The sequence below is a fragment of the Aquila chrysaetos genome, chromosome 2 (genome assembly GCF_900496995.4).
Source record: "Aquila chrysaetos chrysaetos chromosome 2, bAquChr1.4, whole genome shotgun sequence".
In the NCBI taxonomy this organism is placed as follows: domain Eukaryota; kingdom Metazoa; phylum Chordata; class Aves; order Accipitriformes; family Accipitridae; genus Aquila; species Aquila chrysaetos.
Genome location: NC_044005.1, coordinates 16693055 through 16705930, shown reverse-complemented (window position 1 = coordinate 16705930; position 12876 = coordinate 16693055). Strand labels below are relative to the sequence as shown.

The following is a 12876-nucleotide window of genomic DNA, read 5'->3' as shown; positions in this document are numbered from 1 at the left end:
ATATTTTTGTTATTTTGTGTAACTTTTAAAATTGAAGACTTGAAAGTAAGTGTAACCTTGAAATTCTTCTGTTTCTAGGCAGAATATCTCTTCAAGAACAGTCCTGATATCGAATGAGATAAATGTTAAATCCTAACAGCTGTCAAAATTATGAAGTAGAAGGGGAGAACATTTATCATGCATTTTAAATAAAAACACTTAGTTTCTGAATTTATTTTTGTTTAGGCTTACTATGTAATCTCCATTTTTATTTCTCACACTTTATTACGATGTTGTATTGTTTTTTTAATATTCCTTCTACAAAAGTACCATTTATTGCACATATTAATACATTTACACATTTGTATTTCGTATGTTTTTTTGAAACTGTGAACCATAAGAATCTGTTATCTCTCCAAAATTTTCTTCCCGGATTTTTTCAGTTACACATTCTACTTAAGCAGTATATTCTTGTCCTGATCCATAGCAGATGTAGGCAGCTAGCCTGAGGAAAACTTTTCTTTAAAAAAAAAAAAAAAAAAAGTGTTTTCACTGAAAATGGAAATAAATAGAAGCAGCAAGCTCTCTCATTTCCCCTCCCAGGTACCAAGAGGCAAAAAGCCATGCAACCTAGTCTTCTTGTGCTGTGCTGAAGACTGACTGGTAAACTGTTTCCTAGCATAGGTATGTCATAAAACCTGGGTGTTCTTTGGTATCAAATACATGGGTGTAGTTCTCATTTAATTCTCTTCATCATTCAATAATTGATCCATGTTTTTTATAGATTCTTGAAGAATCTAGACTTTCCAGCATATGGCTGTCATTCCCTTTTTTATTGACTTCATATACCTCTCACAGAAACTGTCAATATCTATGCTGACTGAGCTGGAACTGATAGCATTTTTGGTGTCAAACAAATACAGGATTTTGTCAAAAGAGAAACCAAGGACTATTTGGGAGAAGGTGTGGGGGGAAGAGGAATAACTGAAAGAATGGTGATATAGAAACATTTTACACTTATTTATTACTTTTAGTATTAGAATTGTAGATGTATTAATGCCCAATGTTCTTATTCAGATATATTAATATTTTTACAGAGAAACAATCTTTCATCTGTTTTCACACAGCCAAGTCAGTGGTGATAGCCAGGAACAGAGTTCAGAACTCTCATCTCCTACTCCAAAGAAACAGATTTCTTTGGGATCTAAATTTCCTATATGGTGCCAATCCAAGCTACCATTTATCAAGATGAAATAATCGGTAATTTTAGAGAAGTTTTTAGTTTGAGAGCCCTATTTTTCAGAGTAAAGATGAAAATAGGATGCTAAAAAAGGAGACAAAAGAGGCTTTTTCTTGTGTAGAGTTGCTGCAATACATTCACTTCTTTCTAAGAATAAAGTTTTGAGCTGCCCTGTAAAAAGTGTGATTTTTTTTTCTTTAAAGTTTTCTGAAATTTACGCAGTCTATTACAGGCAGAGCTTTCAAAACCAGTTATTAGAAAAGAATCTCTCTGCTTTGTGTGGGGCATAAAACCCCAAATGAGCCCGATGCAGGTAATCAAAGATACGCACGGGGCTAGCTTGGAACGGAAACCCTTCATTTCTCAGAGGCACAGAGCGGGGGGCCCAAGCGGGGATCAAGCGGCGGGGCACCAACCCCGCCGTGCCTTCTCAGGGGCTGTCGGTGGGGGCCGGGACGCCCGCACCCCCCGAACGGAGGGCAGCGCCGGCCGCAGCCGCCCCGCTCCCCGCCGACCTCCCGCCTGCAGCCAGCCCGCCAGCCGCTGGCCCGCCGCCGGGGCGGCCGGCGGCAGTGGCCCGGAGGGCGCCGACGTCGAGACCCTTTGGGCGGCTTGCTGGGGTAGCGCGAGGGCGGTCCCGCCGCGTTAGTTCCCGAGGCAAGGGACGTCCGCGCTTTCCCTCGCTCGGAACCCCCCCAGTGCCCAGGCGCACCGTCAGGTGCGCCGAGCCCTTCCCGGCGGCCCCGAGCCGCAGCCCCTCGCCCGGGACCAACCCGGCCGCGCCAGAGCCAGGCGCCGCCGCGCCGCGCCTGGCCGCACGCACGCGCCACCTCGCAGCCGTTGGCGCTTTGTTTTCAAACTCCGGGTCGCCCCCCCCCGCCCGGAACTACAGCCCCCAGGATGCCGTTCGGCCTCCTGGCCGTCTGAGCATGCGCGAGCGAGCTAGCGTGCGCGGCGTGCGGGGGTGGCCACGCCGCTGCGTCAGGCCCCCCCCCCGGTCTAGAACGTTGCTGTGGTAGCGTCTGGGCGCCATGTTAGAAGGCCGGAGGGGAAGAGGAAAGTGAAGCGGCAGCGGCCGGGCCTAGTGAGCGGCTTTTTCCTCCCTCTAAGGCCTGACCCCGGCCCGTACCATGGTCGCGATTCCCGCTTCCTGGCGGGACGAGTGACCGGTCCGGAGGCGGCAGTGGTGGGGGAGGACGAAGAAGAGGAGGAGGGAGAAGGGGACGACGCGGTGGTGGTGGTGGTGGCGGCGGCGGCGGCGGAGGAGGAGGAGGAGGAGGGGCCGAAGAGACGATGCCGTTGTAAGTTGGAAAGCTCGCGGAGTGTTTTGAAGGCCTGTGTGTTGCCGGCCCTTACTCGGCGCTCCCCTCGCAGCGCCCCGTGCTCCCTGCCCGCCTGGGCCCTTTCTGCTGGCTCTCGCCCTTCCCCCTCTCGCCTGTCCCCGCTCCGGTCCTGGGCTCTTCCGGTGCCGCAGTGTGAGGGGCTGTGGATCCGCTGCTGCTTTCCGCCCGCCGCGAGGACCTGTTCGCTTGCTTTCTTGTGTCCGTCCCCCGGCCCCCCCCCCCCCCCCCCATCGCTGTGAGTCCCGAAGGAGATGCTGATGTGGCTTTTACGTTGTTATTGTTGTCGTCTTCTCCTTCGCGATCTCCTAGCGGCAAGCGTGAGGGGCCGGGCGGCCGCGGGGCGGATGTCTGCGGTGGCCTTCTTCGACCCGCTGTTGAGTCGGGCCATACGAAGTGCCGCATGTTTATCCTTTTCTGGCCCCGGCCGCGAAAGGCGAAGCTCTTTTTCTCCCCGGAGTCCCGACAAAGCCTCTCCGCCGGTGGCGGCGCGAACCGTTTTTCCTCGTTCCGGGGGCAGGAGAGACGCAGGCGCTGGTCCTAGCAGGCGACCCGAGCCGAGCTGAGCCCGCTGTCCTTGCAAAATTCGCCCGCTCCTGGGTGGCCCCGAGCGGCCGAGGGGAGCCCGCCGCCGGACCGCCCGGGCAGCGCCCCCTGGCCGGCGGGAGCGGACGGCGGTCCCGCGCCCCGCCCGCCGCCCGGGAGCCGGGGGGCTTTCTCGCTGGAAAAGTGGGCCTTGGGCTTTGGACCTGCAGTGCTGTAACCCTGCTGGTAGTCACGAATAACGAAGTGGGACATAATTTCATCCCGGTTTCTTCGCCGATTTCCTTTACCCCACCCCCTGCTGCTTGCTTTTTTTTTTCTGTCCTTTTTTTTCTTCGTTTTTTTTTACCTCGCTGACGTTTTGACGGCTCCCGGTTGAGATGACAAAACTTCCTGCTCCTCAGTTCCGTAGTCCATAATGTCAGTATTTTAATATCCTATATAAGTAAGTCGAGGGAACCGACGATGGGTAGGTGGTCAAACGGCTTTTAAGAATAAGGCACGTTTATATGCTGGGTTCGGTTTTTTTGCGGGTTTTTGTTTGTTTGTTTTTTTTTTCCATTGAAGGAGAAATACAAAGAATTAGGGATTATTCACTATTGTTTCACTATTATTATTTAGGATTATTCAGTATTGTTTTCAATATGTAAACTTTACGTGAAGAATAACCGTGCTTGCCTGTTCTTGTTTTATTCAGTCTAGAATACTGCTAAGTTAGTCGTGGAGTAGATAATGCGAGATGAACTTAACTGGAAGAGTTTATGGCAGGAAAAACCGTGGGTGAATGCAGAAAGGAAAAATGGTTATGCCAAGTAGTTTCTAATGCTTGTATAATGAGGCTGCAATGTCTTTATAGATAAGTTTTGTATATGTTCATTATGGCAATGAAAAATTACCAGAAACCAGCTTTGAAGTTGGCTAGGCTTTTTGGCCTCAGGAAAATGGGAGGGTGTTTATTCTGCCTGCTTTCATTCTTAGTTTATTTTATTGTGACTACGTAAATTCCAAATGTTTAATAACAACATTTTAAAGTTTGGGCTACTTCTATAACTTGTAATAATAGCGATCTTCAACTCTGACAAGTTTCGAATGACTTGATAATTTTTCTTAATGTAGGTGTTTGTGATACTTTAACTAGAAACTCTTAAATAACACTACATAGTTATATTTGCACTAATATATTACTCTTTTCAGTATAAACATTACTTGGCAACTTCACTTATACAGGAGGTTTGTTTTAGTTAGGAAAAGCAAAGCTTTCTCAGATTCTGCATTTGTTCTGTCATTTGTATGTTTGGAGTGATTGAGTTTGTATTATTCAGTCCAGACATCAAAGTGAACATCGCAATGCTACTAAGTTGCAATGGTAGTAATGTTAATTCTTGAGTTTATGAAGTGATACCTCTGACTTAAGTTTAGAGGGGGGAAAAAAAAAAAAAGGTGAGCTTAGGAAGTTCCTTTTCTGTATAGCTCTTTCCAGTTGATGGTTTCATGCTTTTGGATGATAATCTTTTTGAGTGAGAGTAGAACAACCCTATGTCACTGCCAAATTTTCAAGATGACAAACAAAATACACGTGGTTTGGGTTTTTTTGGTTTTTTGTTTTGGTTTTTTTTGTCCTGACCTTTCAAGACATCCTTTCAACTTCATTTTTTAGGGTGGTGATTACAATTGACAGGCCTCGTCAGAGCTGATCTCCCATACAACCACAGATTGTCATCACTTTTTACTTGAAAAGCATTAGTTCAGAGTTCTCAACAGGTGTACAGTGTTGTTGATACTGCGCTGTGTGTGTATGTGTGCGTATTTCTCTTAGCAGTGTGGTACAACACTATGAAAGCAAGCAAATTATTTATGTACAAGGCACATCAGTAATAAGAGAACAAATTCATGTTCTGCTGATGCTGATAGCTGGCATTTGCAAAAGCCTTTTAATGTTTAAAAAATACTAAATTTATTCTAGAAACTTACGTGATTTTTGTTATGATTCTTATTAATCCCTTGTGTGAAGAAATAGCAGCTGTATATGAGAAAACTCCTTAACTTTCAATTGTTCAATAAAGCTGGTTAGAAACAAAGGTGACTATTTCCCTTATTATAAAGATACATTTTAGTGAACTGTTAGGTACAGAATGTTCCTGCATAATCTGAAATATAAGATGCTAGGGAGAAACGAAGCTCCCTAAGCTGTTCATATGTTTCAGTTAAGGCTAGGTATTATGCAGAAAGGCCACTGACTCAGTGAAGCAGCAGCTATGTTTATGTGAATTGATGATGTAGTATTTTTATGTAAAGTGGGCCTTTCTGACCCTCCAAATAGAGAAATAGAGCAATAGCACCATGAATCTGTTTCTTGTTAAGCTACTGATATTATTGTGCTTACAGCTTCTTTGCTGAACTTCTGTATCTGCTGAAATTGTTGCAAAACATTTTTTTTTTTTTTTTTAACCAGAAGTGGAAGAGTGCATTAAGTCATATATTTGAACACTTAAAAGTGCCATAAGTGCTATAAATTTTAACTATTGTTGGTATTGCTAACTTCCATGTTAGAGTTTTGGAATGTTATTATTTTTATTTTTTCAGTCATTATTGTAGACAGTCACGCTTATTCTCACTTCTGAAGTAAGACTTTTTATATATTTTCTTTCACTGAACTTTGCTTTAGGCGTATGCAAAGTCATTGGTTTTTTGACTTTTAATTAGTGACTGTCAACTTGTATGCCAGAAGTAGTACAGCACTGTATTTAAAATGGCTTGTACTGATTGGGAGTGGATAAATAGTATGCTTCTGAACAGAGAGCGTTCAGGTTTTTATAGACTGTTATGGAAGGAATTAAATTATTCCTAACTTTGCAAAGCACAGAACCTACTTTAGAAGAACAGTTGCCTTAATTTAAAGTGATAGCTTTATTAATCAAGAAGAAATTAATATAAAAATCTATACTGAGGATTAATTTGTCAGATGTAGTACAGAGGAACTGGATGGCAAGTATATGTGGTTTTGCAATAGCTTTCAGTCTTCTAATGTCACTCCAAAAAATTTATACTTGTTAACATGGAGGTACTGCACAGAACTTGGAAACCCAGTTATTTGGGCTGAGCAGATTTCACTGCTGAGACAAATTAATCTCCTACAGTGAAACACTTCATGGGATTCTTAGTTCTTGGTTTGATACTTCCTTATATCTTTTGAGTCAACCCTACCAAATTTCTTAAATTGCTACCTCTGGAGGTTTTTTTTTTCCTCCAGAATAGCAATAAACCTCATTTTTGGTTCAAGTGCTGCCTGCAAAGTTCAGTAGAAATTTCTTTTGTTTAAACTTGAGAAACTTCTTCTGCAACTGTTGTTAGTAAGAACGTTGTGGATGGGTGTGTGTTTGGACATGCTACCTTCACTGTTCTTCTGTACAAATGGAAGAGCCAGAGAGAACACAGGATTGAGTCAAAGGTTAGCAGAATGTGTATGAATGTTCTTTCTTTTGCCATAGGTGAGTCTCTTCTTCCATAGGTCTGTTGTCATTGCTCCTCCAATACCATGTTCAAATCCGTTTGGGGTATCTTGAACATCTCATACTGACAGTTGAAAACTTAATTCATGGTCTAAATAACCCAACATTTTTCTGCTAGATATTAAAACTTCTGTTCAGGAAGGACAGCTGGATTGTCTTAACCATTTAAAACATATGTTCCCGGGTAACTGATTTGCACAGACTTCATTAAGACTTCCTGCCTAGATTTCTGAAATGCCTGGATTTCAGAAACTTTACTCTAAAATTGCCAGAGTCAGTCCTTGTTGGAGGAGACTTCAAAACAAGCAAACAAACCCTCTCAAAGCACTTCCTCTGAAATCTGACACAGTGGAGCTTGAGCTTTATGAATTTAGCTCCAACTGATTGACCAGATGGTGTGATGACCAATGTTGCTTCAGGAATCTGACTTGGGTGATTTACATCAGTGTATAAGAAAGACTGAATCTTACTGAGGTAATCAGTAGAGACAAATAGAGAAGAGGGGATAGTCATTGAGATTCCTTAAGTTGTGTATTTTGTCTTGGTAACTGGAGGCAGGACTGAATGAGCCAAAGGTCCTGACTCGAAGTTAAAAGTTTAAAGTTAACATTCTGTGTGTTGGTGGCGCTATTTTAAGACACTTAACAGCATGCTGTTTCCTTTGCTTCACTGGTGCTGGCCTTACTATTCATGTCTGTCTGCAAACTTAATCCTCAGCTAAGGTTTAGTGATACGTGAAAGGGGTTACATGACTTCTAGCAAAATTAAGGCTTGATGGCCAAAAGCTGGAAGGGATTTTTGCATGCACCTGGCACACATTTAGATGAGTTAGATCTTGGGTGGTTGAGATCTGTTTCAGGGTGGATCAGGGGTGAGTTTTAAACTTACATGGGACTCAAACTGTTATAATTTGTTAAATATTATGGCATCTGTTTTTAAGATTTCAGTTGTTTGTGTGTTGTCTTTCATTTCTGTGAAGCGTCCCAAATTTCAGGAGTGTGATGCTTAGATAATATGGTGCTGATTGCAGCTGTATTTTGTTTGTAATAAGAAGAATAAAATCTTAACTTGAATAATATGATAAAAATATCACCAGTAGAACTGAGGTAGAATACCAGGAGTGAAGAGGAAAAAGTGCATAGAACCACAGGGGTTTTCAAGTTGAGGTAAGAAGAGGGCTAAATACAAAAAATGCTTGAATAAGAAGTTAGTGACAGGATTCTTGTTTCTTCTGAGGATGGAGAGAGGTTCCAGTGTTGTAAAAGAAAACAGTAGTACAGTACTTTGAATTTGTATCTAATTCTTAGTTATGTATGGGGCAGTGTTACATAGATACACCTGTATTTGCTCTAAGTCTATTTTCGCTTTATGTGGATGAGTATTCAGGGTGTAACCTGATCTTTACAAGATGCATTGGAAAGTTTTTTCCCTTATCTCACAGTCTTCCCCCCTCTACCTTAGAACAATGTCTAGTCACTTCCATTTGAAGGAGTTCAAAGGTGTACAGCTCTGGTAACTGTAAAGCCTCTTACAAGCTTTATTTGTTGGTTTTGGTGGTTTTTTTTTTCTTCCACTTCTGCACTCTGTGGTAAAATGGTTTTAGCAGTGGCCATATTACCAGGGTCTGTTCTTTTTAATTCAGTAGTTATTGATAACAATATAAGAAGATACTGCCTACCAAAACTTTGGCTTCTGAAGAAAAAGTAATTTACCTGTACTGCTGCCAGCTTAGTACAGACTAGAACTTTGTGCATGTTTTGTGTTTTTATATGGGGAAAAAGTACATGGGCATTTCTCTGAGAGACAAAATTAGTTCATATTTGGATATGAAATATTGGATCATAATACTTCAGAATTAAACCACTGTAGCTGTTGCTCTGTTTGCAGATAGTTTAAACTGTCAGCGTACGCTCTTCAAAAATTCAGGTCAAAACAGAGCTACAACAATAGCATGTTAAATTTAACTCTATGTCATTTTTTGCAACTTTATTTCATACTTGTGGTACTGACAGGTAGCTCATACTCATAGCAGAGCGAGAGCAAGATCTTCATGTGTATATGAGGTTGACTAGAAACAAATAAACAAAAAAGCCCCAGACTGTATCTTAATTTTCTTTGTGATCTTAAAAAGAAAAGCTTTGTGGCTGTCTTGCTTTTTTTTAAAAAAAAGCAAGTCCTAAACATGCTTTGAGTTGAGTGTCAGACCTTGACAAGGTCTGCCAAATCTGCCTCTGCTGTTGTCAAGATTGAGTAGCTGGGATGGGACCTTCTGTTGCTGTTCAATACTCTTTGGTTTTTGTTAATGCTTAACTTCAATGACTAGCAGATTTGACATACCACCAAGGTATTGACTCCCCCCAAGGCCTTAAATTGTTTAATCCTCTCAGGTAAAAGATTAGCGTTGATACTTACCTGTCCTCTCTTTGAATAAATTTGGTAGTTTAAACTAAGGGATTCCAAAAGTGATATATCATGACATGTCACAGGTAGAAACTAGAATGTCCATATGTCTTTTCAAGAGGGAAGGTACTGGAGTAGAGCGAGATCTTCATGGTTTTAGGAAAAAGTAAAAGGTAAGTCTAGGAGTGTTGATCATTAGCATTTTCTGGCTAAAATGTAACATGTAAATACAACATTAAAGTTGGAAGAATGAGCACTTAAAGTTTATTTCTCAGTGGTAATTTACTTTTCATTTAAAAAGCAGCTAGCAAATGCTTTATTTGAAGTTTCTTGGTGTTATGGGATGCAGGGGCTGGGGAGAGGATATACTTACTTGTTTGTTTATTGCATCCATAAATGAGTTTAACAAACTTTCTTGCCAAATACTATTTTTTCTATCGTTTTATGAAGGCAAGTTTCTGATGATCTTTTGGTGTGCTACAAAAACCTTAGAATAGCCTTAACTTCAACAGGTGTAAACAGCGAAGCTTCAATTTAAATGTTTTCAGCTGGAAATAACCTAAATTCTCTTCAATACTAATACATGTTAAAATGTAAGCTTCATTGTGTCTTCTGAAGTTGTAAAAACTTCTAGAAGGCAGCTGTGCTGAGAAGTGTTACATACCATCCCAGTGAAAGTATTCTTATAAACTCCTCAGCCTTCAAACACAGGCAAAATATTTGTGTAGGAAGGTCCTGTGCTGTTGATGTCCTTATTTCATTCTTATAAAATACATGAATATAAAAGCAATAACTGTAAAAACTGTAACTAGTTTTGTGTAACAGTTCCCAAAGATGTATATCAGGTGATCAATTTGATAGGTTGTTAAAAGCTGTCCTTTTAGTGAACAGTTTCAAAGCTTATTTTGTGCCCTATGACCATGCTCTGATGGCCCTGTAGGGGTTGGAGATAATACTGGTTTAAGTCATGTCAACATGGTGTTTTGTGAAGACAGACCTGCACATTGCATTGCCAGGGTTATGCTGTACACTAGATAAGGGAAGCAGTCTGGTGTTTGGTTGGGTTTTCTGTATTGTAAATTTGGGGGCAAAATAAAGGATTATTTTTAAGTTACTAGTTCTCAAATTGGTGAAGCATGGCCCTTACAAGCAGGTGGAAGACAGAGGGCTCCATCAGCATTACTGACTTTACCGGTCTGCTTCACAGAATCTGGGTCTGAGTGACATTGAGTCTTTTTTTGAAATCTAGTAACAGCATCTGCCAGGCTGTGTTTTGCCAGCCCTTTAAATAAAGTCTAATATCTGTTGAATTGGATACAGTTTATAGTTATGGATAGAGTGAAAATTACAGTCAGACCATCAGGAAAACTGAAATATCGATTGCTTTGTATTACTGCTTTAAAAACCTGTAAAAATAAACTGAAAAATCTTAAATTAAAAAGCAAATTTATTTTTTCAAATTAACAGTTGGCAAAAGGGGAGAAATTGTAGTTCAAATTTAACTACTTGCTTTGTGGTATAAGTAATAATATTCGTAGTATCCAAAGGATGTTTATGTATTGAGACCTTTTGCTTTCTGACTGCTTTTTTTAGTAGCAACTAAGTGGCTGAAGCTACTATTTTTGTTGACATTCCTAAAATCTTTTTTTTTTTTCCAAAAAAGAGAAAAATTGTTTTAGTAGCTTCCTTTGTCCTTAATTTGAATTACTGTTTTATATAATTCATCTGAACAACTTTTTTTTAATTCATTCACACATAAAGCCCTAAGGTCTATAAGATTTGTTCAGCTGCTACCAAATTCTTAATTAGGCGATTAAAAGCTCTTAGCTGAAGGAAGCAATCTCAAATAATGTTCCCAGACATGATTACTTGGGGGTTGATTTTTTTTTTTTAATGTACAGTTTTTTGGTATTTTTGTCCTTTTGCTAACAAGCTAGAACTTGCTTTGTGAGTAACTTGCTTTGCCACTGAATTCTTGATTTCAAACAAATTATAGTACTTAGAATAGTTTTAAAATGGGTTTAACTTGAGGAAAATCATATTAGGTTTTATTGATTCCTGTCAATTTTAAGATGTTCTTTTTTAATACTTAGTCTTCATGGAAATGAGGAATTAAATCCTGAGGAGATGATGACAACAGATTATGGAAGTAAAAGTGAAGTTGTACTGTAGTTTTTGCATGCATAATATGTAGTTAGCCTGAAAAATTTTTTCTCGTTTTGTATGATAGAAATAGTGTATAACATGTATAAACATGAAGCACTGATAATATAGCAATATACTGGGGAATGTTATGCTTGCCAAGAATGGGACTTTCACATAAGCTGTCAGCTTGCATTTTTGATGTGGAGGATTCTTTTTTCTTTAGACTTTATCTTTCTGAAAGTTGGAGGCCAAACTGATGATAAAGCTTTTGCCCTAGTAGAATGAATAATTGAATTCAGGAAGAAAAAATTGATGCATAATCTGAATTAAAAATAATAGTTATACATTTGGTATTAAACAAAGTGTTACTTTATACCTTTGAAAGGGAGTAATCTTATGTAGTAAGAATATAACTTAATGCAGATACAACACTTCTACACAAGCATTGCCTTAACTTTCAGGTAATATCTGCTTTAATTGTTGGTAAGGCTTTTTGAATAGCTGTTGATATAATACACGTTTTCTGAAATGTGTAGTTTGATGTGAGATCATAATGTTTTTACTGGTCTTTAAAAGGTTGGTAAATTAAAATAACAAGTTAGTTTCAGAAAAGAAACTTTTAAGTGTGCTTAAAAACAATGATTTGTCATTTTCAAAAGCCAAAGGTGGGGGAATAATATCCATAACTTGGAGGAAAGTTATCTGTATATCAATATAAAACTAGTAGTTAATGCTGTAAGTAACCTTTAGAGTTTTTTAAATAAAGATTTAAGTAGTGGTTTTTTTTTTTTTTAACCTGTGAAGTATATAATGAGCAAGACTAAGTGTTCTTAAATTTAAAATTTGGCTACATTAAATCTTAAAGTATATAATTTATTCTACAATACTGAATATGGTTAAGAATTTTTTTTAATGGCTAATGTTGTTATTACCAGTTCAAAAAAGTTTTAACTATACTGGCATAGCATGCAGTAACCACTGAATCCAAACACTTGTATGTTACACAGGACCAAGTTTAGTTTTGAAACACTTAGAATTACTAGCCTTAAAGCTCAAACTGTTCTGAAAATAAGGCTGTTTAAATGTGAATGTCACAAGGAAATATATGCCCATTATGAAAGACTGCATGGCTGTTTTTCATCCAGGATGCTCATCTCGGAAGGCTGTTATTAGTTCTCACGATATGACGATAACATTGCTTTTGTGTTTCTGCTGAAATTCTTTTGTGTGGTCTCCTCTCCTTTTTTTGTGATGTTGAAATACAGGGGATTGACTTGAGAGTATCATTCTTGTGCCTGAGGTTTGGGTCCATATCTATCTGTAGCTTGAAAAGTGCAAGGCAAGGACGCTGGGAGGGCTTGTAATTGGACTGTTTACTTGTGAACTAGGTCCTTGCAGATTTAACCCATTGTGCTAGGTTAGGTTTACTTCAGGCTTAGTTTCCTATTTAGAGAAATACTTGCATGAAGTAAAACGTAATGTTAAGGGAACATGACGATGTGGAAAGGGTACTGGTTACATCATTGGTACTTGTGCTGGGCCAAGTCTAGCACAAGCCTGATATTGTCATCCCGTTGTCTCCCCCTCCTACCCTGCCATGAAGCAAGACTATATGTAATATTGCCAGCATGGATTGAGCTAGCTGACATTGTTCGTCTAACCATCCTGTTGTGTCAGCCAGCAGAGAAGTTGGCCTAAAGCTAACTGTATGATGCTGATG

The 12876-nt window shown here is 40.0% G+C and overlaps 2 protein-coding genes across 15 annotated transcripts in view; both read left to right on the top strand.

Moving 5' to 3' along the window:
- AK7 (adenylate kinase 7) overlaps positions 1-1399 on the top strand; it is a 28183-nt gene extending 26784 nt beyond the window's left edge. For all 4 annotated transcript variants that reach the window (XM_030032159.1, XM_030032148.1, XM_030032170.1 and 1 more), the window contains one exon: positions 79-1399. In XM_030032159.1, coding sequence (XP_029888019.1) covers positions 79-117 — 39 coding nt within the window. In that variant the 3' untranslated portion in view covers positions 118-1399. The remainder of the gene's footprint in view (positions 1-78) is intronic.
- Positions 1400-2230: 831 nt separating this feature from the next.
- Positions 2231-12876, top strand: part of PAPOLA (poly(A) polymerase alpha) — a 49061-nt gene continuing 38415 nt past the window's right edge. For 2 of the 11 annotated variants that reach the window (XM_030032126.2, XM_030032118.1), the window contains exon 1: positions 2231-2520. In XM_030032126.2, the coding sequence (XP_029887986.1) occupies positions 2513-2520 (8 nt within the window). In that variant the 5' untranslated portion in view covers positions 2231-2512. Of the gene's footprint in view, positions 2521-5564; positions 6551-8767; positions 9185-12876 lie in introns of those variants that run through there. The other 9 variants (XM_030032090.2, XM_041127502.1, XM_030032099.2 and 6 more) reach the window with 8 other exon arrangements.